The following is a 22161-nucleotide window of genomic DNA, read 5'->3' on the forward strand; positions in this document are numbered from 1 at the left end:
TAACCTCTGCTCGCTACGCATTCTTTTTGACATGAAAAGTGCGAACGGTACTTACTTACTAGCAGACTTCTTGAGATATTTTCGAAGCTGTTAAAATAGTGTTAAATCTGAATGTTAAACGATGTTACAAATTACAGTGTATCATTTTATTGAGATTTCACACTACAGTTTCTATCCAAATTGTAGTCTGGTTGGCGGCTTAAGTTTCATCGAGTTTCCTGCGTGGCAGTGTAACTGAAGTGTCGACCATCGTTTTGTAACTTTTGTTTCATGCTTTCATTCGTTTCCTTGGTGGAATATCATAACGCATTTGAGTCTTGACACTAGCAACGACAATATCTACAATCCACTGTTATCCTGGAGTAATCTGCTATCGATCCTGGATGATTGTTGATCGTCTGCCTTGATGCTGCCAACAGAATGCGGACGACAAGAGTTCTGTTTGATCAGCGTACCACTGTGAGTTCTCCGTATATTTTCCTCGTTCAACACCATGCAGGTGCAAAGTGTCCGTCTGTTTGTCGCTGTAGTTCCGCGGCAAGAAGTTCATCGATTCCTTGCGCGTCTTCTGTAAGGGCGGTACGGGGGGTGTGGGGATGGCGCGGTACGGAGGCGTCGGCGGCAAAGGAGGCGATGTGGTGGCCGAAGCGGAGAAGGTCCGAGTATCGCAGAGTCTCAAGCAGCTGTATAAAGCCAATCCCAGTCAGCGCTGGGAAGGACAGCCCGGTGGACCCAGTGCGTGAGTTCCGTCAGATGTGGTGTTTCATAATTATAACTTCTTCTGCGGTTGGGCATTTCTGCTGAAAATTTGGGAAACTTTTGTACCCTTTTGCAGATTTGGAAGTTTCACTAAAAAATAAATAAATATGAGAGAATTATTTACGTGTATTCATCGTTTACGGAGTTTAAGGTTTCGTTAAAAAACTAAATCCGGGAGAATATTTTATTCGTTTTGAAGTTTCACTACAAAATAAATTTTGGATAGTTTTGTTTTGGATGATTTTCTTTGCAGATTTTGCATACGATACGAGTACGAGTATGTGTTAAATTGTACGAGTGCGACTTTTAAAATTTTATTAAGTGAGAAATACTTTCCTGTTGTTCGGGTTTTTCTAACAAATTCTGGGTTATTTTCTGGTAGAACACGTTGAAACATTTTGCAGCAAACTGGCGATCCAGGGAAAAACCGGTGCGGATGTAACGCTCCAAGTTCCGCTGGGCGTGACGATAGTGGATGATGCAACAAAAGAAGTTTTGGGAGAAATCAATACGGTTAACGATAGGGTTGTGCTGGCCAGGGGGGCGCGGGAGGCAACCCGGAGAATCAGTTTCTACCGCAGAAAGGCCAGGCACGCTTTATACGGATGGATCTGAAGATTCTGGCCGATATCGGCCTGGTGGGATTCCCCAACGCCGGCAAATCCACACTGCTGGCCTCCATATCCAGAGCCAAACCGCGAATAGCCGCCTTCCCCTGTAAGTTCCATGATTCTTCAGTTTCGGATAACTTAAAACAGTTTCAACGGCAGATTAAATAATAATTATGGGGTTTACGCATACATATTTAGCTTTTGCTCGTGCTTATACGAATCTAATATCTGTATGCTGCATCTCATGTTGTTAAAGTTTTTGATGAATTTGCCTTTACTTTCTAGTTACGACAATTCGTCCCGAACTGGGAATATTAGAATATGACGATCGGAGACAGGTATGGTGCACACTTTAATTTATAATCCTTTAATGCACTTGTTTTCGGCAATTACTTTATCGTTACTTACTTTTAACTACTGTTAATGACTTTATTGTTACTTACTTTTATTGTCAGCTCGGATTTAACTGATTGTCGACAGCTTGCGTGATAGCTGAAATTGAGAGGATTTTTTAATGTGCAGAATCTGCCATCTCCGCGTTTGCAGTGCGTCAGAACTCTGAAGCATTTGCTGTTTTCAGATCACGATGGCCGATCTACCTGGGCTCATAGAAGGCGCTCACAAGAATGTCGGTCTGGGTTTCCGGTTTCTGCGGCACGTGGAGCGCACGAGGTTGTTGTTGTTTGTGATCGATGTGGAAGGCTTCCAGCTGGGGCCAGAATATCCTTATCGCACGGCATTTGAAACTTTGGTCCTTTTAAACAAAGTAAGTACAAAAATTACAGTGCTGTTTGGAAATGTTAATCATCTCGAAAAAAATTCTGTGGAAGTTGGAGTGTGGAACATCATGTAATTGTTGCGACATTATTGTTAATAAGTACGACGAAAAACCCAAGTGCGGATATTTTTTTCGAAAAATTAAATTGTTTTGGAAAGATATTTTAAAAGATATTTTGAAAGATATCTACATTTAAGCAAGTGTTTTGAACTTGAAGGAGTTGGAATTGTATAAAGAATCGTTAACGGATAAACCAGCTTTACTAGCCATCAACAAAATGGACAAGGAAGGAGCTCAGAAAAAGTGTGATGAATTTACTGATATGGTCAAGAACTATGCAGGTAAGATACCGTTTTACAGACATTCGATCGAATCTGTTATGCTGTTGCTTTCTTGGGCAGAGATCTGCTCCGGTATGCCGGAATCAATTCGGCCCAGCCATCTGATCACTTTCGAAGATGTCATTCCCATGTCCGGACTGAAGCACACCAATGTGGATGTGGTGAAGGAGAGGGTGCGGGACTTAATTGATTATCATGCGGATTTGGAGTTGGATGCTAAGCAGAGCTACAAAGATTTGATGCGGGATATTAGACCGCAGCTGGAACGCGAGACGGCACTGGCATAACGATTTCTGCGCTTGTCAGCCGGTTTTTGTTCTGGTTTTGTTTGTTGATGCCGGTTTTTCAAACAATTGGAGTTTTTAATGTTTTGTCATTGATAGATAAGACTCCATTGAATTTCTGAGTGTTTCAGGCAGTTTTCATGCAAATCATAACCAGACGAATTTCTCGGGAAAATGAAGTGATCAAAAGGATCAAAAGTCTGTTATGGGAATTTAATCAGTAACGCCGACACGAATCCACGATCAGTTTACAACCGTCTGCGAAAATTGATGTAGAAGCTTTTATGTTTATTAGTAGCCGTTTTAAGGTAATTTTATTAGTCAAGTGTGCAATAGAAACATCTTCAGCACTTTGTATTGTTTTATACCGTTCATTTGTTTGCGTTTACGTTTGCGACGTTTACGTTTCCAATATGCAGAAAAACTACAAGCCAGCGAAATTCTTATGATCAGACTGATTCGGTACTTCTTGTCGTACAAAATACTGGTTTCTTTCGGTTTTTCTAGCAAATTTTTAAGTACAAGTTCTTGAAATCACAGCACAACTGGTCCTGCCTGATCTTCGGCGATTCCGATGCATGTGCAGCAAACCGGAAATGATTTGTTGCTACTGAAAAAGCAATGATTACCGGACACTTCCGATTCCAATCCCATTAAAGTGGTGGAGGAAATTTCCATAAGGTTAGTCAGTACGGGGCGTTACTGCTGCGGTCAGCCGCACTCACCTTTGCACACACATTGGCTAAACCGAGCTGGCCCGCATACTCGTACTACAGATTGCTGGCCGAATGAGCGTAGTATGACAGGCCTGCACAGTTGCAATTTTGCCTTTTGGATTTTTCTGTTTCCGAAACACCGCAGTTTCAGATTTGGAGCTTTCGCTCACGCCGCCAACGATGGCATTGCCCTTCCTGTAAATACCGGGAAATTTTGGAGCTGCATTCTTTCAGTGTTTCATAATCCATATTTCCAAGGTACGTGCAATATTTGGTACAGTAAACTAAAGGCTGGAAGAGCAACCTGTACTCATGACGAACGTGCGTACAGTGCAGTAAATATAGCGTTGCGAGGCTATCACGATAGCACTTTTGTTGTTTTTGACTACATTGAGTTAATGGAGGGCGACAGCCTTCGCTGCGCTACGCCACATGCGCGGGTTCGACGGCACTTTGCCCCGAGAATTTTGTGTAAATATCCGATAAACCAAACAAATAATTTCTTGATTTGACTCAGATTATTAGCTGCCAAACTGGGTGATAAAAGATGAAGGGAAGGTTGTGTAGATTTATTATTACTCATGTGTAAACGGTATGTATGGCCAGATGACAACTGTTTTCTCTACGGTCTGATGAAGCAGGTGAAGTGCTAATCACGGAAACTTACAGCTGCTCGATAAAAAGACCTTGTTGTGCTTTTCGGCGATTGTTCAGTGTGCAGAAATAGCCGAATCAGGTCGCAAATCAGTGATCACTATCATCTGCTTATTGTACAGGGCTAATTTATCCGTATGAACGAGTTGCATTGGTTTTTATTATGACAGGGTGAAAATTGCGGATCTCTCTCTTTGTCGACTGTCTTCAACGTCGCCATCGTTGCGGAAAGCAGAATCACGGTAAGTGAAACTCTGTGAAGCGTACTCAATGTATTTGTGACTATATGTTTGTCCTTTTTTTCAAAGTAATTTTAAAATATTTTTTAAATTTTTTAGAATAATTTAAATGCTGTAAGATTTTTTATGGATTAAGATTTCGTGATTTTTGGTACGAAGTACTCGAAAAATGATTGCGTGAAGGCTGCGGCAATTTTCTGGAGTGTTTCGGTTTTGGACGTTTTCCAAAACGCTCATTCAAGTGGATGGTTCGATACGTGAGGCAGTTTTTACAGAAGTGCTGAAACTGTGCTTTTTCGCTAATTTTTCGCAGAAATTGTGAGCAGTTGTCGGGCACGTATCACATTTTTTGCGTCATAATGAATAATGGTGACCAGTGAAAATTCATACATTTTTTTATTTTATGCAGCCAATTATAATTATGGCTGTGGTCCGTGGGCCCGGTGTCTTTGATAAAATATATAAGAAAAGTATACGAGTTATTTTTTAATTTTCAAACACAATTTGTTTAACAGATTTTTCCATGTTAATGCATTTTCCATTTCTCATAATATTATAATTAGTCTGATTAGATAGCAGATTCTTTTATTCTGTAGGGATCTGTCGGTAAGAAATTGTAGCCAATCCCATAACGATTAGAGAATAAAACTCCCCTGACATTCGATCGCTCAGTGTTCCTTTCTTGTGAAATGGGATTAGCCATTTCTCCATAATTATTTTGTTGATTTTCCATTCAGCGCAGCAGTCAGCATACACTGCTGGCATTGCGTAGCAGGTGACATTTACCGCACTTTTCTCCCGTTGTGCTATTTTCAGTCGGTGGGGGTTGGGGATGATGAGAAAACATTGATTTCCCCTCGTCCTCCGCTGATCGATTGTCCACGTCGTGGTCGGCCGGCAGTAAACGACTTGCCGGCGCAATCAAGCCGAAACATATATGTATATTCCTGCGCTGTAATTTGTTTTCTGGGGGAACACTGCGCGGGACAATCTGGGTGCGGTGGTCATGTCGCGTGGGCTAAATGGATTTTTTATAGCGCTTATCCATTAGATTGTCGCTTTTATGGACGCTGACAAGGATCGGCTGTGATTTCGTGAGAGATGGGTTCTCTCTTCAGAACCGGAACCAGCCGGAAGACATTATGCCAAGGAATTAAAACGTAATTAGGGTTACGATTTTACCAGCTTCTTGTTATACATTTTTTTCTTAAATTCATTTTAATACAAAGTAAATTTTTTTTGGGAAACAATTTTGATTGGACTGAAATTGCTTGTCTAAAAAATCCTAAATAAAATATTCGTAAATCGTACATAATTCACACCGGCATCGGTTATTTTTATTTCCACTTCGCAGTTGCAGATTAAATATTTTCGTTCCGCAAGCCTAACTAAAAAGTCGGACTTTGTCAGCGAATTCTTTTGAAAATAGTTTTAAAAATGTAACTGGTTGAAAACAAAATATTAGATAAAGGAAATAATTCGCAGTGAATTAATGAACCGTTTTGGGGTGTTTCTGTTTGCTTGAGTAGTTCCCGATTTCGTTGAAATTGTAATTACAGAATATTTGATGAGGTTCGCGTATGGTTTGCGTGTGTGACGAATCAGTAGCCGTTTTGCTTGTCTGTTCTTCCGCAAGAGTGCCTTCACCAGGTAGACATGGAGGAAAAGTCAGAAAACACTAGCCGAAGTTGCAAGACGTGGGCATTTTTACTGCCAATGCAGCAGGTTGACGACTTGAGACACAGAGATGATCGGTGAGGAAAAAATGCCATTTCCGCCGAGTGGTGCAGCGCCTGAGCGCATGTTGTAGCAAGGTGGTCGAAAAAACGTCAGCTGCGGGTTTTTCGATCAGCCTCGTAAAAGTCATGAGGATGAATGTTGAGAAATTGTTCGTTCAATTATGAGAGAGAGGAAATGTTTGTGATGCGAAAGGACAGACGGCGAAGCTGGCGGTTAAGACGCGCATTGGCCTAAAAAACTGTTTACTTATCGGACAGGTTGAGAGCGATACAAATGTGTCCATTATGGTTCGATGTTGGGCTTGATAACCGACGTCTCCGCACGTGAAAGAATTTGCATTTTAAATTCCGCCGGCAGCCGGAAAATTACAGACATGCATAAAAAATTACAGGCCGCTGCTGGAAAAAATTAGCATCGATTTTGGCTGGTTTTTGTCAGTTTTCAAGTGTTGCTCCATTGCGAATTTTGATATTTTCGTTGGTATTGTTAATTTATCTGTTGATGAAGCTTTTTTGGAGTGCTTCAGTTATTTTCCCAAATTTTTGTAGTTTTGTTTGTATTTTTATTTACGCGATTTTTTTACGACGATGGAGGAATAAATAATATGAGTCACTAAAGATATTCTGGCATCTTATCAAAACACTGTTCAAGCCTGCTACAGAATACAGCTCTTTGTAAAATTCTCAATTGATTTCCCCTGAATTACATAAGTGCTGCAGTAGACATGATAATCTGTTTTGCCTCTTGGATAAAGATATCTTCGAACCGGTTACCATGTTAATCTGTTGTGGAAATGGTAAATTAAATGAGATGAAATTTGATGATTCAGAGCTAAAATCCACATATATTGATCGCAGAAAACAGTGATTACAAGTGCTGGCGGACGTCAGGCAGCAAGGTTAAGCTGTAGGCTGGTGTAGTGTACGGGCAAACCGGAATTCTGCACTTGAATTGATTATTACAAAATGCAAAAAGAAAAATGGCTCAGAGTAATTAGAATTATTATAAAATTTCGTACGAGTACAGAGTACGCTTTCTTTCTTTACTATGTCATGGTGTGTTTTACGTATGGTTAACCGTTGGTTTGGGCGCTTATTTTGTATTTCGTTGAATATATATTTTGTTGTTGTTTTATCTTTTCTCCTCTCGTTCTGGTAGATAATTTTGTGGTAAATTAATTATAGCCATAATAATTTCAGGATTTATGTTGAACCTTTCTTAAAAATATTTCAGAACCGGAAATTATAGTTTGTTTACAATTTTATTTTGTTTCTTTTGCGGTAACTGGTCTTTCGCGATGTTGTATAAGCTCTGTCGGCACATGTTTGCCTTACTACGCAATGTGTAAGTATGCATTGATTACAATAGGAAACGAGTGTGTCGAGAGCTTTTGTGCATTAATTTGTATGTTTTTTCTTCTGTGGAGCCCTGTCTGGTTGTCTGGTCTTGGGTTGATTATGAGAAGCTGACGGATGATGATAGTGGCCGGCTTTGAGCAGCAGCAGCAACATTTATTCATGCATAAGACGTCAAATAAGTGCTGCTACTTAGCGTTCACGCACAGCCGGGAATGGGTGGTTTGCATGGTGTTGCGTCAGGGAAAACTGTGATGGCGTTCTCGTGACTCGGGCGGTGTTGTGTGTTGGCTGCGGCGCTATTTGTTTGAAGAGTTTTTATCGTTGTCTCCACGGACAGCGTCCCATCGATCAATAATCCTGTCTAAGATTATCCCTTGCGTGCTGAAGGAGTGTCGGGCGGGTGGTTGTGTGTTGGGAGAGCGGCTTTTCTCTCCCGTTTTTACTGGTTGTGTGCGGGATGGTAGCCGCGTGTGAAGAGAATACGGGGGATTTTTTCTCAACTTTTTTCCGGGTTTAATCCGCCGTGGGCGATAATCTGAAGAATATCTTTCTGGGAGGTTGTTTCGGGGTGGTGTGTTTGGTTGAGAATTAATCGGATTGGATGGTCCCCTTGGTGTTCCCTCGCGGGAGGAATTATTTCCGATATTTCGGTGAGTGCCGGGTTGTATGGCGAATTTCCATGCCGGTGCTACGTATGTTGAAGCGCGTTGCGACCACGTTATAGATCTGTAGCAATGTGGCGATGGTGAAAACTTACGGCGAAATGTTGTGGTCTGATTGTTTTCAGAACATAAACTTGATAATTGCGCGTGTTTGACGATGTGTCATATCATGTTCAATAATAGATACTGTCACAATATTTTGTTTTGTAATACAGTATCTTCGCTCCGAATTTTGATACTCATTTCTGAATTGTGTTTAACGGTTTTTCTTTCATTGAGGTTTAGGTTTTCTTATTTCTTTTCCTTATGCAAGTCTGATTAAAATAAATTTTAGACGTTTAAAATGCTGCCTTAGTGTTCGTTTTCGTTATTAACAATGATCAGCTGATTAGATTCAGAATTAATATAAATTAAGTGGTATCACCAGCAAAATAAGTGTTGCATTAATCAGATTATGGCCAACTAAATGATAACGTTATGTGCTAAGTAAAAGTTGCAGGCTTCCAGCTTTTCGAAGTAAAATTTGTGAATAATTTTATTTGGCTGCCACGGTAACACTGTTACGGCTTAGAAGAGGTTTTTTGTACTAGTTACTACATATTTTCCGTGTTTGATATCCTCGGACATCATCGTTGTGGCTGCTGGTTAAGTGCGTACTACTCTATTTACGTTTTTGCTGGGAACTAATTTTAGGGATTTCCTGAACGTATTTCTCTGTGCGCGGGTGGGTTGTTTTATTAACGAAGTCTGTTTGATTGCGCCGGAGTTCCGTTAATATTAATTTCCAGTGAATGCCGCCGTCTGCGCGTACGAAGACAGCACGTGCTGCTGGATTATTTATTAATTGGACTGCAAATTGGTGCGGCTTATCAAGGTTGCAGTGCGAATGATAGCGTCATTTAGCACGGAGATATATCATAGTTGTATGACGGGTTGCCCCCGACGAATCGCAGCTGGGTAAATAATCGTTAAGAATTATTAACATTGCTATTCGGTATTCCATAACATCAGCAAACGCGCGGTGATGGAACGTTTGGTAAAATTTTGACTGCGTTAATTGTACACCTGTGCAATGCGCACTCGAATAATCGAATTGCACATGGCTTTTCCATTTTGTTATAACAGGTTTTTTTATGTTTTAGTCAGTTAGATCATTTTTAATCTCAGCCATCATTATTTTACCGTTATGAATAAAATTAAAATCCTTATTATTTTTGTAAATTTAAAGTGGGGCATTTAAACTGTACTTAGGTAGCTAAAAATTGCAAATTTTGCGTGATGTGTTTAATGTGAATCGTTTAGCAGTGCGCCATATTTTTCGTGCATTTATTATTTTTTGTATAAAAAATGTTTTAAGAAAATTTGTTTTGATTTAGTTTGCTTGGTGTTCTTTAAAATTTTGGCGTATCTTTTTTCTTTTTGTTCTGCGAAGATAGAAAACCTCGCGAATTGGCCACCTGCCCATAGTCTACGATTTTGTAGTCAGGTTTACTTATTACGCCAAATTTGTATCTGTACGATACACGAGCTGGATTAGTACTGATGCCAATGTGAATCAGGTTTGCCGCAGCCGAACCGGTTGAGTCTGTAAATAGCTTTCTTTTCTCTCTGGGCTGTTGTGTTGTATGCACGTATGTCTCCCCATTGACTGCAGTAATATTTATCTGTCGGTCGTGTTGGCCAGTTATAGGCATGCAGTGTGTATGAGTGATTTTGACGAGAGGCTAATGCAGCAGCATCGCGCTTTACTCTCTCTTTCTCCTCTTGTGTAGACTGACGGGGAATAAATAAAGGGGACCCACTGTTTGGTGCGTTTGTTTCTCTCCACGGATTTCTTAACTGGACTGTCCTGACCTGTTGGGTACAAACTACAATGCACGATTTCTACGAGATTCTGGAGATTACACGGACGGCGTCGGATTCGGAGATCAAAAAAGCGTAAGTGATGTCTCATTCACTATGTTGTATGGTATTCGTTTCCTAAGAACTTGCTTCTGGTGTAAAGAAAATAATATTTAGAATATTTTCAAAAAAATTTTCTGGACCTTTTTGATTAAAATTAGTTTTTCCAGTGTGCTGTAAATTTTTTGAATTGCGTTACGGCGCGGTTGTGAAATAAGGTTGGCATGGAGTGAGAGTTATTAATCGGAATTTATGGCTTGTGATCGCCTCGTGCTGTTATGGGTTAATGTATCCATTCGCCATCGGAGTCGCGCAATTTTATCGGGAAATATACAGCAGATGGCTGACATGTTTTCAGTTTTCACTGGACGAAATGGATGCTGTTTGGCGGGTTTTATAGGTTGTTTTGCTCGATAATTATCGTTTGAAAACTGCGGATTGTCGTTGCTTCCCAAGTCTATGATTTTCTAGCTTCACTTTCTATTTTGGACTACTTTTTTAAAAAATTGATTTTCTATTCGAGACTTTTTGACTTTGCTAAATTAGTATTATTGCCGAAATTTCTGTTCAAAAATAAGTTCACATTTCAGTGTTTTTACTCTGGAAATAAGAAACTTGTCATCATGCGAGACTTTGGAGTAGCTGACGATGTTTTGCTGCGCGATGTTTGTAGTGCTGGTTTCGTAATTGTCGCTTATGCAATTGTTTCTTGCATTGTTTTACCGCATATTTTTTGCCACTAGCTCATGGAATTTTTAATTTCCCACACATTCGATACAGGTGACACCAAGCGGTATCGAATCAGCGGCCTTCAAATAGGAAGTTCAATATTGTCGGGCAAATATTTGCCACTGATAAAGGCATTCTTTGCTCTGATTATTTGCCAGAGCACCGTATTGCATGTATTAGTATTGTATGGGGCAGCGTGAAAGATGATGCGCACAGCAGCGGACATTCTTTGTTGCATAGCCTTCGTATGAGTGGCCCGGAGATGACCGGCCTAGGTCGGAGCGGAAAAATGAAAAATGCACGGCGGCAGTGCGCAGTGCAGGTTGTGATTCAGACGCTCTAGTAACCTACAATCGTCCAGGTCAAGGAGAAGCTCTTGGTGTGCGGGTCCCCGGGACGAGAGTGAATCAGTCGGGCCCCTTTGTTTACCGTCCAGGGATCCAGGGCACACGGGGGTGCGCCGTGTTGTTAGGCTGCAAGGTGAATCAGTGGGATCATTGTTGTGGAATTAGCGTGAATCAGCGGGCGACTGTATTGCTCAGTTGACTTGTGAAGACGTTGATTTCTTTAAATTTTGATTAGCGATCGATTTTTAATCGTACTTAAAGCGCATGGTTCGCTATTACAGAAGAAATTTCGTTGTTCTACCGGCTCGCGTAACGCTCTGCAAGCGTCCTCGTTTTTCCGGTGTTAATTTGTAATTTTCATGGAATTAGTTTTACTCTCATCGGTTTTTATTTATTATTCGTTCTGGTTTCGGACGCTCTGATTAGGCGACTACGCAATTTGTCCCGGAACGCCGTAGTTGTTATTGAAGACGTAGTGTAGTGGATGCTGATTCCATGTCCAAATAATTAATTCTGTTGGTATTACATAGTTATTGATATTCGTACTTTTTTAACGGGAATTCATTTTTTTATTGCATCCAAATTAATGAAAAAATGTTTCATATTATTTAAGAGTTTTTCTTTGTTTGTACGACGGGCTTGGTTGAAAGCGTGTGATTTTCCTTGGAAGATATTCTGCACGCTCCTAACGTTTTACTGATAATGATTTTACATTTTTACGAGTATTTTCGGATCAACAAATTAATCGATAGATCATCGAGGTGAAGCATTTTCGTGGCAGAAAATAGCTGTTTGTGCGTTGTGTGAGCTTATTGATTATCCGCGAGATCGTCGAGGCAGAGTTTCTCTCTCGTTGAGCCCTATAATTTGGTCAGTCGAAAAGGCGCAGGTTGGGTGGTGTGTTTTGTATGCACGGAATATTATTGATCTTTATGTATTCCGGTTACGTAAAAGACAAAACTCGCTGATGAATAGAGCGAAAACCCGCCGGCTAACCGCATGCTTACACTCTATGTTCGCGTCCGATGCTAAGCATAGCAGTTTTCCTGGCGAAAGGAGACGCGCCGTCGTCGTCGGTTTTGTGTCGATGGCATGTAATGCGTAGCTCATATGTTGTGTGTGTGTGTGTTGTAAATGTTGACGTTGCGCTCGGGTTGCGTCACGTCCTGTAAAGAATGGAAATCAGTGGGAAATGTGGTTGCTGCATTTTTAACAGCGGAAATTCTAAATAAATAATACGTAATTTTCTTTGTTTTTGGAAATTACAGTTTAAAATTAAACGTACAGAAAATTCACCGACCAAAAATACCGAATTGTCACTTTCGGTTAACTTTATAGAATTGTATTTCGGGAAACTAGATTGTTAATTTGTATTTTTAGATAATATTTTGACTAGACATGATGCAGAAAAGGGGTAAAAGAATTCAGGTGACGGTAAATTGGTTTGACAAAAATAGACACATTATGTGCGAAATGGCCGTAATCATAAAGTCGTAATGAGAAAGTGTTAAATTCGCTCTCTCATCTCTCTTTCATCTTGCGGCGGTTATGATTGAATTTCTTTCTGGGTGTCGTCCTGGTTGTGCCCACACAGCAATGACCGTGTGTACTACATAGTTTGGGGTGGGCATCAGCCAGCGTATTTATAAATTTAGCCGCGATGGCTTATAATTATCCTAGCGTCAGAGTTATTTTCTGTATCGTGCTGTGTCAAGCGGTGACTTGATGTGTGTATGTTGTGTGTTGCAGATACCGGCGTTTAGCGCTGCGCTGGCATCCCGACAAGAATCCCGAGCAGAAGGATGAGGCCGAACGCAAGTTCAAGCAGATCTCACAGGCCTATGAAGTGCTGTCAGATGGTGAGTCTTGTTCGCTGACGATGTGATGCCGTGTGATGTCAACAGTACGTGATTTCTCGGCGAAATGTTGTCGTTACTGTTTTTTTTCCTGCATGTGATGGAATGAGTTTCCGGGGTGATTCTTTTCGACTTTGTCATATGCCAGCGTCTAGTGAAGAAAAAAATTTACTTGCCCGATTTTTTAAACAAAGTTTGTTGGTCTAAGCTTATCTCACTCTGATAATCGGATAAATGTTTTTACATCATCGTAATTTCTCATGATAATAATTTCTTATACTAGAGATATTTCTCTTGTAGTTTTGATTTTCGGTTTGTAAAGGTTACGTCTTTTTGAAAATTACTTTTTCGTTTTCGAAGATTCTGTAGAATGTGACATAAACTTTTTCCTTGGGTATTTCAAAATATTTTCCTACTTTTTGGCGTGGGTTGGATGTTAACGCCACGTTGAAATTAGAGTGCTCTTTGTATTAGAGGATACTAGAGCGGTTATATTCGTAGCGGCCACTTGATATGTCAAGTTTTCAATTAGGCGTAAAGTAGGCCAGTGGAAGATTGGGATCACTTGGGCTGGGTACGTGGTGCCCTCAGCCGGGATCATGATCCCACAGATCAGACCTTCCTGGGATTATCGATTTCTAATGGGCTTGTTTTTAACCCGAATTGTAAAAACCGAAAACCGCTGTCATGCAGCTGCTGCATCGTAAAAACTAGTTAGTGGAGATACTGTTTTGTGAACATGCGAATTTTTTTGCGAATTATAGTTATATCAGGTTCACAGCTGAAAGAGGTTTGACATTAACTGTCGTTGTTGCCATTGTACTACGATTCTTCACTGATTGGATTAAAGTTTACTGTGTTTGCTGCTACTCATGTACAGTACTGTTATGGGAACTTACTGCACAGTGCAGACCGTACAAAAATAGTGATAATTTATGGGAATTTGTGTGTTTGTAGCGAAAAAGCGCGGAATTTACGATACACATGGCCACGAGGGTCTAGCCGGGCATGCTGCGGGACAGTCGCGTCGTGGCGGCTCCACCCGACATCGCCATCACCGGCCGACCGATCCCTTCGGGTTCGGATTTACCGCCTTCGACGATGATAAGTTCGATGATCCCTTCGCTTCCTTTGGCTTCACTTTCCGGGATCCGTTTGATCTGTTCCGCGAGTTCTTTGGTGGCGACCCATTTTCAGGTAATAATGACGTTACACGGCCGAGGCCAACGCACGGCAAATCGGGATTGTGTCCTATAACGAGCCTATTGTGCAGCCGTATTGAGCTCGTTATTATTGAGTGCCCGGGTGTTTATGGCGCTCTCTTCTGTCATCTGGAAAAGGTTTTATGGAGATTGTCATAATTTGTTTGAGTGCATCTTGTCTACAAAGTGTTGGGTAGATTTATTGTTACAACCGTTTTTATTGTTTATTTTTGTTTCATAGTTGTGTTTGCTTTGATTTCTTTCGTAACCTTGCTTTCAAGTTTTGCGGTTTAATAATTTCGATATTTACGTTCACACTTTGGTACTTAGTCAATAGTCTTTGATCGCAACAAAAGGTTTTTCTGTAATTATACCGTTTTTGCCCTTTAGTTTTTGGAAATATTTCCTTTTATCAGTTTTATCTTATGTATTTTTTACCGTTTTTAACGTTGATTTGATTTTCAAGATTCGCGAATTTCTTTTTGTTCTCATTGAGTTGAATGTTTATCTTTGACTATTATTGTCGAATGAAAATGAGGAGGCTGTATATTTGGCAGATCTGCGTCAGGATCGCTATCGTAACGCATTTTTCGGCTTCCCACCACCGGTGTTCTCCTTCGGCTTCGGCATCAGTCCCATGCTGCGCCATGCATTCAGTACCGATCATATGCTAGACCATCATCATAATCACGGCTTCTCAGCCTTTACGGCCTCCACCACCAACTTCGAGACGTTCGCCCATGATACACCGGCCATCCGTCGCATCACCACCACCACCAAGGTGGTCAACGGCAAGAAAATCTCCACGAAAAAGTACGTTGCATACGGTGGACGGATGTTATTGTGAATGCGGCCAGAAGAAATTCCTTATGCAGATTTTGTAGTACTTTGAGTGTGTAAGACATATGTGCGTTTTCTTAGGGTTTTGGAGAATGGAGTAGAGACGGTGCACGTGTATGAAGATGGGAATTTGAAGTCCAAATCGGTTAACGGTATCCAGCAAGCGCTGCCACATCAGCCGTAAGTTTAACATCAGCTTAGGAAATTTTTATTGAAATACAGCAGCATAAAGTAGAAAGTTTATTATAAAATTACTCGAGTTTTATGATAACGTATTGGTTAACGTTTCCAATCAATCAATCCGAAATAACAACGCCGTGATCTGAAATCATTTTTGAAATACCTCCGAGCACAGGATAAAAAATCTATGGAAAGTTAATTGAGTACAGCATGATGTTCGTTGTTGTGAAAGCATTGAATTGGATTGAGGCGCATCGAGCAGAAGCCGGTGTTCTACAGTTTTCTCTGTAGAAGTGTATACGATACGGTTTTGTGTTGTTCGACTAGGACGGCATCGGTAGCCACTGCGCCGCCCGTGGCCCACACGAAAGATTCATCATCCTCGTCCAACCGGCACGTCAGCCGCACGGCATCCTCAGCCGGCGCGTCATCCCACAGCAACGGCGCCGCTCACACCGACCCCCACCGCCCGGCCACCACCAGCAGCAATCCCTACCACCACGGCCACCATCATCACCACCACCACCACACCGCCGTACATATCCCCGCCGCCCACCGCACCCCGGCCACCAGCGGGGTGTCCAGTACGAAGAAGATGCGCGGAGATGATCATACCAAGCGCAACTGGTATGCCGGACAGACCACGACCCAGCACGCCTGATCTACTGGCGAACGGGTCTGGCATCCACACTCACTCTTTGGATAATTGTGGTGTTGTACTTCAGTTTGGGGGGCGCATAGTGAACCATTTGGGGAGCTCGTTGGTTTTTTTTTCTTTTCTGTGGTTTCTTTTTTTACACTGATAACCGTTGTGGTGGGACGCGCGGCGGCGTGGCGAGTAGTAATATAAATTTGGCGCTTGTTTTTCTTCCTCTCGCTTTATAATTAATGCCTAATGTTGCTAATAATGTGTTGTTTACAAACGGTATCAAATGTTTTTTTCGGGGGTTTGCAAGTTTTTTCTCTCGGATGCTGGAGATGCGGGATAATGATGGTCGATATTTGTTTTTGCGGAGAGAACGATGGGTTTTGAATTCTGTTGCACAGGAAAATGAGGACTGATGTTACTGAATGGACTGTGGCTATTTTGGCTTGTACGTTGTAACATGCGATTATGAATAAAATTTGGAGGCCGATACGTTTCGCTTCCGTTATAGAATTTGCTCGAAAACGTTTTATAAAATCATCTAAAAAATTTCTGTAGTTGGTAGATACATGTGAATCCAAGAAACTTTCAAAACGTAAGAGTAGGTGTTCCAAACAAAGAAAATTGATTGATTAACATTATTTAACGACTGACACAATGACACAGCTCACTTTTCTGGAAGTGGACCATTGTAAGAATATTTTTGTGTTATGAGATCCATTCGAATAGCTTCCCTGTTCGGTTGATTTTAGTATTTCTTATTGACATTGATGTGGAGTGTGGACAAATATTAATTTAGAAACCCTTATTTACCATTGAGAATAATTTTTTAAAATTATGAACCCTTTATTTCGGTTTTATTTTGCTTTTTTTGTGTTATTGAAACCGCAGTACCAATCAACAGGCAATAACCAACATATCACTAAAAAATCATCCAGCACAAAACAAAATAAACCGTCTAAATTAAAAAATTTAAAACATGCTGTAGTTTTATTCGGCCGCACTGCTGTTCCCGGAAATAATTCTTGCAAGTTCAGAAGAGGTTAGCAATTCGGCAAGAATAGGATAAATAGGTCAACCGGCCAACAGATTTACATCCTCGCCATGCCGCTTGTGATTTGCCTGAGATAAAAAAATGCACGAATAGAAGTGCCTCGAATACCCTTGCTTAATTGCTATTGGCCAATGGGCTGTGACTCGTTCGATTCACTCCAGCCCAAGGCGAATCATGACCGCCATGGTTGCTGGCTTGTGCACGGTGACTTCTTTGATTTTTCATTTTCCAAGTTCGGCATTTTCTGGCTTGTTAGTTAGCAGTTATTTTTTATCGTAGGTCCATGACTGAAAAACCCTTTGGAGTTCTAAAAATCTTATAACACATGAAATTCTAAACTACTAAAGCCAGGCTATTTATCAGCAGTGTGACAGTTAGACGCGGAAATAGCGATTATCAGCCAGCACTTTTCTGGGCATCGTTCGATTGTTGACGGTCTCGGTTGATCCTTGTTGTGAGTGGATGGTGTTCGGTCTCCCGTTTTCCCGTTGATGCTTGACTGTTAGTTAGTAATCACCCCTTAACCCAAATGGAGATGGAGATCAAGCAGGAGGACGCGATGAACGGAGCGGGTGACGGTGGGTCGCCCGTCAAATACACGGCCGCTGTGGCGCTGCCACCCGAAACCGAGGACTATCTGCGTCAGGTGGAGCAGGAAATCAAGGGCCTCGGCGACGGCTTCCATTTGGTGCGGGCGCTGGCCGATCGAGGTATGCAAAATGCGACTATTAACCGTAGTTCACCATCTAGAACTTCATTTTTGGCCTTGACAAATCGCGAGTAGAGCCGATTTTGTAAGTTGGTGAATTTTGAACAGAGAAATGGCCGGAAACGCCGTATTACAATCGATCGGCTGTCCTTTTGCTGTCGTTAGTTTTTTGATACGGAGTACTGCTGCATTTGATAATTTTGGAATAATTAGCATAGTTCGGTCTTATTGTTTAGACTTATAAGTCTTATTTATGGTCGGCATAGTGTGGTAGAATTATTTTACCCAACATCCGGAAGTGAGTGCGCGCAGCTTTATGCTGCATGTTAGAAAAATATGGCGTTAAAATTGTTAAATTGCGGCATATCAACCCGCTAAAATTTGATCAAAATCGTAAAAAAAATGCTATAACAGTTTAAAAATGTGGTGTAATGTAGCATAAAACAATACAAAAAATTCTGAGTTAAAACATACTTGTCTAATTAGCTTCTGCCACTTGGCAAATTGTCTCCGAATGGCTGTGGTGGACAAATATGATATCGAGGAAAAAAACTTCGAAAAGCGGCATCAGTCTGCCGACTCGGCACTTTGCATAAACAGTTATATTTTTGGATGAAAAACAAAAGATTTTACAGTGATGATGTTGTACACAGTTTTTGTATTTGTACTTTGAAGCCATTTGTTTACTTGGGTTAGCTGGTTTTTAAGGTTTCCGCATTTGTCACTAAACGTTCTTTGGTTCAGTTCTATAGAAATAATACAACAGTTAACCATTTTCATGATGTTGTAGAATTGGCTCGTGTGAGGGCTGGAGAAATCACGGAGCAGGGCTACATCATCGTGCACCGTGATGTGCCGGTGAAGATTGTCAAGAAAGTGCTGATCCCCCTCAAAGAACATCCTAAGGTACCGTGGTCTCTCAATGATATCCGGCCATCTTCTCGTGACTGAATTTTTCACTTGTGTAGATCAACTTTGTTGGCCGCCTTCTGGGACCGAAGGGCGCCACTCTGAAAGCCCTGCAGGCCAACACGCGCACCCGCATCATGATCTTCGGACGCGGATCCATGTGGGACAAAGCCAAGGTAAGAAGCTGTTGCTGGCTGTTCAGTAACCATCGGATTTTGCCAGTACAGCTACTTACTGTATCAAAACAATTTACGGATTTCTTCTCTTAATTCGGTCTATGGAAATTACTGCTGTAACATGTTGACAACGATGATATCTAAGTTGTTAATAAGTAAATATGTCGCATGTTGTGCGTATTCAGGAAAGCAGAAAATAAAACAGTACGAGTTGTTAAATTTGAGACATGAATTTGCTGGTCAGAAAGTTGCAACATGGGTTTAAAGTCGACCGTTTTTGTGAATGTGACTGTTCAGCTGATGGGTGCGTTTGTCTGGTAATTGATAGGAGGAAGAAATGCGCAACAGCGGCGATCCGAAGTATGCGCATCTCAACGAGGATCTGCACATCTTCATCGAGATCCACGCTTATCCCGTGGAAGCCCAAGCGCGTTTCGCCCACGTTCTCAATGAACTGAAGAAGTTCTTGGATCCCAACCATCCGGTAAGTCACCGTCGCCCGTACTGCCACGATCACCACTGCTTTTGCTTAAAACTCAATAAATATTATTTAGAAATAATTCTGTTTATATACACAGCGCTACAGCAGAGCTTTTCTTCTGTTCAGGGTTATATCCCATCGGAGTACGAAGGCGTGCCCGGCGCCGCGCCGCCCGGAGTGCGTCCCGGCATGCGACCACCCCCTCCCGGAGTGCGGCCACCACCTCCGCCCCACATGCGTCCTCGCGCACCACCTCCCGGCGGACCACGTCCCTACGGAGCACCCGCGATGCCACGCCCGGCACCGCCCGCTCCGGTGGCGCCTCCCGCCCCACAGGCGGAATCCAGCTATTACTACGGACAGTCTGCAGCTGCGTCTTCCCCCGGATCGTCGTACCCGGTAATTACGCAGCGTGATGTTGTGGTGCGATTAATGATGATAACCGGTCGGTTGCTGAGTCGGGATGAGTGCCCTGCCTAGAAATAGGGGACCACGGGGCCGCTCGCCTAGTACTCTGATATTCAGTGACCATTATCTGAAATACCGTTATGATGTGCTCGGTGAAGGAGGCAATTGGGATAGATTGTTGACGGTTTGTGTTTGGTTTGGTAGGGATCCAGTGACTATGGAGAGTCCAACGTGTATGCTAGTTATCCCGCGCAGGCCAATGATTACGGACAGTCGACCGGGTATGAGACCCACGCCACGGACAGCAGCTCGCAGGCCGCTGCTTACGGACAAGCGGCGGCCCAGTGGGCGGGAGCGCGGCAGGCTGGATATGGGGCTCCGCAACAGGCTAGCACGGCTTATCCAGGTACGCTTTTGATGTTCGACATTCTTTAACGATTTTATAAGAACTTGTCTGTTGTTTTGGTCTACTCAGTTGATGTTTATTTGAAAATATTAATAAAATTTTAACTTATATAATTATCGTTCTGAAACAAAGCTCCGGGGAAGAAATAAAAAGAGCTATTCAGAGGACAGTAATGAATAATATTCGGAAAAAATTTTTGACCAGTCCAATCAGATTTAAATTTTGGTCCGGAAGTTTTACTTACTTTGGTTAAAATTTTGCTTGTTCGCGGCTGCTCTATTCTGGGTGATTCTGTGCTCGGGATCATCCTTGGGGCGGCCGGAGAGTATTCCTGCAATTCTCATAGTTCTGAGAACGGAATGTAGTTTTCAGTCTCCTGAAATCAGACAAACGTTGGTGCCTTTTGTAGGGTACGACAACAGTTGGGGCGATATGAGTAACGGAGGCGGCAAAGCGCCCCCGGCCACTCGATTTGCAGCGCCTAAGCAGCCGCGCCCCTCTCCCTATGCACAACAGGGAGGATACTGAGTTATACGGGAAGTTCAGCGGAAAATATTATTTTGCCAGAAGGTAATAAATACTTCTTTTTTTCTATGTTTGTATCTATGTGTATTTATTTTATGACTGTTTAAACGCGAATGTTAAGTATATGTTGCCAGTTGTTAACGATGAATACTTTTATTGATTATTTGTTCGCTTGAATATTAATTTTGTAGAAAAACGTTGTAGGATGCAGGAATAATAATATTTGAAAAATGGTTAATATTTGTTTACTGGTTTGTGAAGGTTCGTATGCAATCGCTCGTTCCGACACGGGATACTACTGTTACTCTTGGGCAAAAATAAGCGCTGGAAAATTAATCTGCAAAAATCGCTTTGTCATATTTCTTTCTGATTTAGTTGGGATATCATGAGTGTTCTTCTGTCAAATTTTTGCGTTGGTAGCTTGAAATTGTTTTTACAATAATATCATCATGACTTTGGATATGGTACTGTGTAACCGCTCATACTAATAATTCTTCAGTTTTCCCTGGACACTGTAAAATTTTGTCTGATGATCGACCGAGCTAATTCTTTTGAATTTACTGCTGCGAGTTAGTGTCGTAAAGCTGATGAAGCTGGCTTTTATCTTTGAAATTGGAAATGTAATCTTTGTGCTGAAGACGCCGGACATTTGCTGAACCATAATACTTGACTTGTTTTGTCTTCGACTGCTTGAATATCTCTCTATTTGCTGCTATCGCTGATCTTTCTGCTAAGGAAAATAAACCAAAAATTTCCATAACCACTGACATTGTGTTGAAATAAAGAAAGCTAAACAACTAACAAATCGCAAGAATAAAGTCAAATTTATAAAGACGTAATAAAAATCTTCTGCTGATATATGAACACATAAACAAAAATGTTTTTACAAAAAAAATTAAACTACGGCGCAAAGTTGGGAAAAGAGAAAGCAACAAAATTCTGTCGCGCGTAAAAGTAGAATTTAGTTACAGGATTTACACAAAAGTAGATGTAAATACAGTATTTATACCAAATTGCGGATGATACTGATACAGAACGTTCACAGAATTGGAAATTACAGTAATAAAATAATTATATTTACATTGCTGTTGACGTTGTTATGTGTATCAACGGAATTACAAAATTCGATTTAATTCACGGCTACCATCGCCCCGTTATCAACTACTTGTACTTCCGGAAAAGGTGTGCCGTCAACGTATGGTCAAGTAATTGCTCAAAAAGATAATTTACATTAATGCAGTTTAATAATTTAAGTGTATTTAGTGTGGATAATCACATTCAGAAGCGCCTGATAATTTATTTCTATTTTTGTTGTAGATAATTATGTGAACAATTTGGAGGAGCTGATACTACAAAATAAAATACTGACAGTACCAATTTGTCATTTTTTAAATTCACAGTTAACTCCAATATGTTTTCGTTTATCGTTCTGATAAGGTGCTTTTAACTGGAAACTATTTTTAAACTGACCGGTGGACGAAATCATGAAACCATTTTTCACTGGTTTTGTAAACAAGCGAAATTTACATGCAGACTTTTTTGTAACTGTCTTGATGACCGATCGGTATCAGCAAGCACGGCTGCGACATAGTCTGATTGTAGGTTCTCGTAATATAAACACGCAATTAAGTGATGCAAATATATTAGAA

The 22161-nt window shown here is 41.3% G+C and overlaps 3 protein-coding genes across 9 annotated transcripts; all 3 read left to right on the forward strand.

The window, feature by feature from the left end:
• Positions 1-72: 72 nt before the first annotated feature.
• LOC129595381 (GTP-binding protein 10-like) lies at positions 73-2958 on the forward strand. The gene is given in 8 exon segments (XM_055492375.1): positions 73-459; positions 531-739; positions 1164-1294; positions 1297-1476; positions 1656-1708; positions 1951-2136; positions 2366-2489; positions 2550-2958. Coding segments are annotated over 8 exon segments (1149 nt in total). The 5' UTR covers positions 73-420; the 3' UTR covers positions 2777-2958.
• Positions 2959-3563: 605 nt separating this feature from the next.
• LOC129595325 (dnaJ homolog subfamily B member 6-like) lies at positions 3564-16334 on the forward strand. 7 transcript variants are annotated; one of them, XM_055492287.1, is made up of 8 exons: positions 3564-3747; positions 4314-4385; positions 9915-10080; positions 12870-12979; positions 13934-14173; positions 14736-14991; positions 15100-15198; positions 15526-16334. In XM_055492287.1, exons 3-8 carry the CDS (start codon positions 10016-10018, stop codon positions 15857-15859), a joined length of 1104 nt encoding a protein of 367 aa, XP_055348262.1. In that variant the 5' UTR covers positions 3564-3747; positions 4314-4385; positions 9915-10015; the 3' UTR covers positions 15860-16334. The 7 variants fall into 7 exon arrangements, with proteins under 7 accessions (XP_055348262.1, XP_055348263.1, XP_055348264.1 ...); XM_055492288.1 differs by lacking the exon at positions 3564-3747 and adding an exon at positions 3996-4130; XM_055492289.1 differs by lacking the exon at positions 3564-3747 and adding an exon at positions 4001-4081.
• Positions 16335-17102: 768 nt separating this feature from the next.
• Positions 17103-21277, forward strand: LOC129595323 (KH domain-containing, RNA-binding, signal transduction-associated protein 1-like). The gene is made up of 8 exons (XM_055492286.1): positions 17103-17608; positions 18398-18513; positions 18576-18692; positions 19021-19176; positions 19300-19572; positions 19786-19987; positions 20397-20557; positions 20774-21277. The coding sequence occupies exons 1-7, from the start codon at positions 17428-17430 to the stop codon at positions 20513-20515; spliced, it is 1164 nt and encodes a 387-aa protein (XP_055348261.1). The 5' UTR covers positions 17103-17427; the 3' UTR covers positions 20516-20557; positions 20774-21277.
• The last annotated feature ends 884 nt before the right edge of the window (positions 21278-22161 follow it).

The sequence above is a fragment of the Paramacrobiotus metropolitanus genome, unplaced genomic scaffold (genome assembly GCF_019649055.1).
Source record: "Paramacrobiotus metropolitanus isolate TYO unplaced genomic scaffold, Prichtersi_v1.0 Parri_scaffold0000077, whole genome shotgun sequence".
Classification (NCBI taxonomy): domain Eukaryota; kingdom Metazoa; phylum Tardigrada; class Eutardigrada; order Parachela; family Macrobiotidae; genus Paramacrobiotus; species Paramacrobiotus metropolitanus.

What these genes read in the sequence shown, in the direction of transcription:
- LOC129595323 (XM_055492286.1), top strand. Translation starts at nt 17,428, where the DNA reads ATGGAGATGGAGATCAAGCAGGAGGACGCGATGAACGGAGCGGGTGAC. An exon ending in CCATGTGGGACAAAGCCAAG is followed by an intron (nt 18,693 to 19,020) that starts GTAAGAAGCTGT and finishes GGTAATTGATAG; the next exon opens with GAGGAAGAAATGCGCAACAG. An exon ending in CCCCCGGATCGTCGTACCCG is followed by an intron (nt 19,573 to 19,785) that starts GTAATTACGCAG and finishes TTGGTTTGGTAG; the next exon opens with GGATCCAGTGACTATGGAGA.
- LOC129595325 (XM_055492287.1), top strand. Translation starts at nt 10,016, where the DNA reads ATGCACGATTTCTACGAGATTCTGGAGATTACACGGACGGCGTCGGAT. An exon ending in TGGTGGCGACCCATTTTCAG is followed by an intron (nt 14,174 to 14,735) that starts GTAATAATGACG and finishes TATATTTGGCAG; the next exon opens with ATCTGCGTCAGGATCGCTAT. An exon ending in CAAGCGCTGCCACATCAGCC is followed by an intron (nt 15,199 to 15,525) that starts GTAAGTTTAACA and finishes TTGTTCGACTAG; the next exon opens with GACGGCATCGGTAGCCACTG.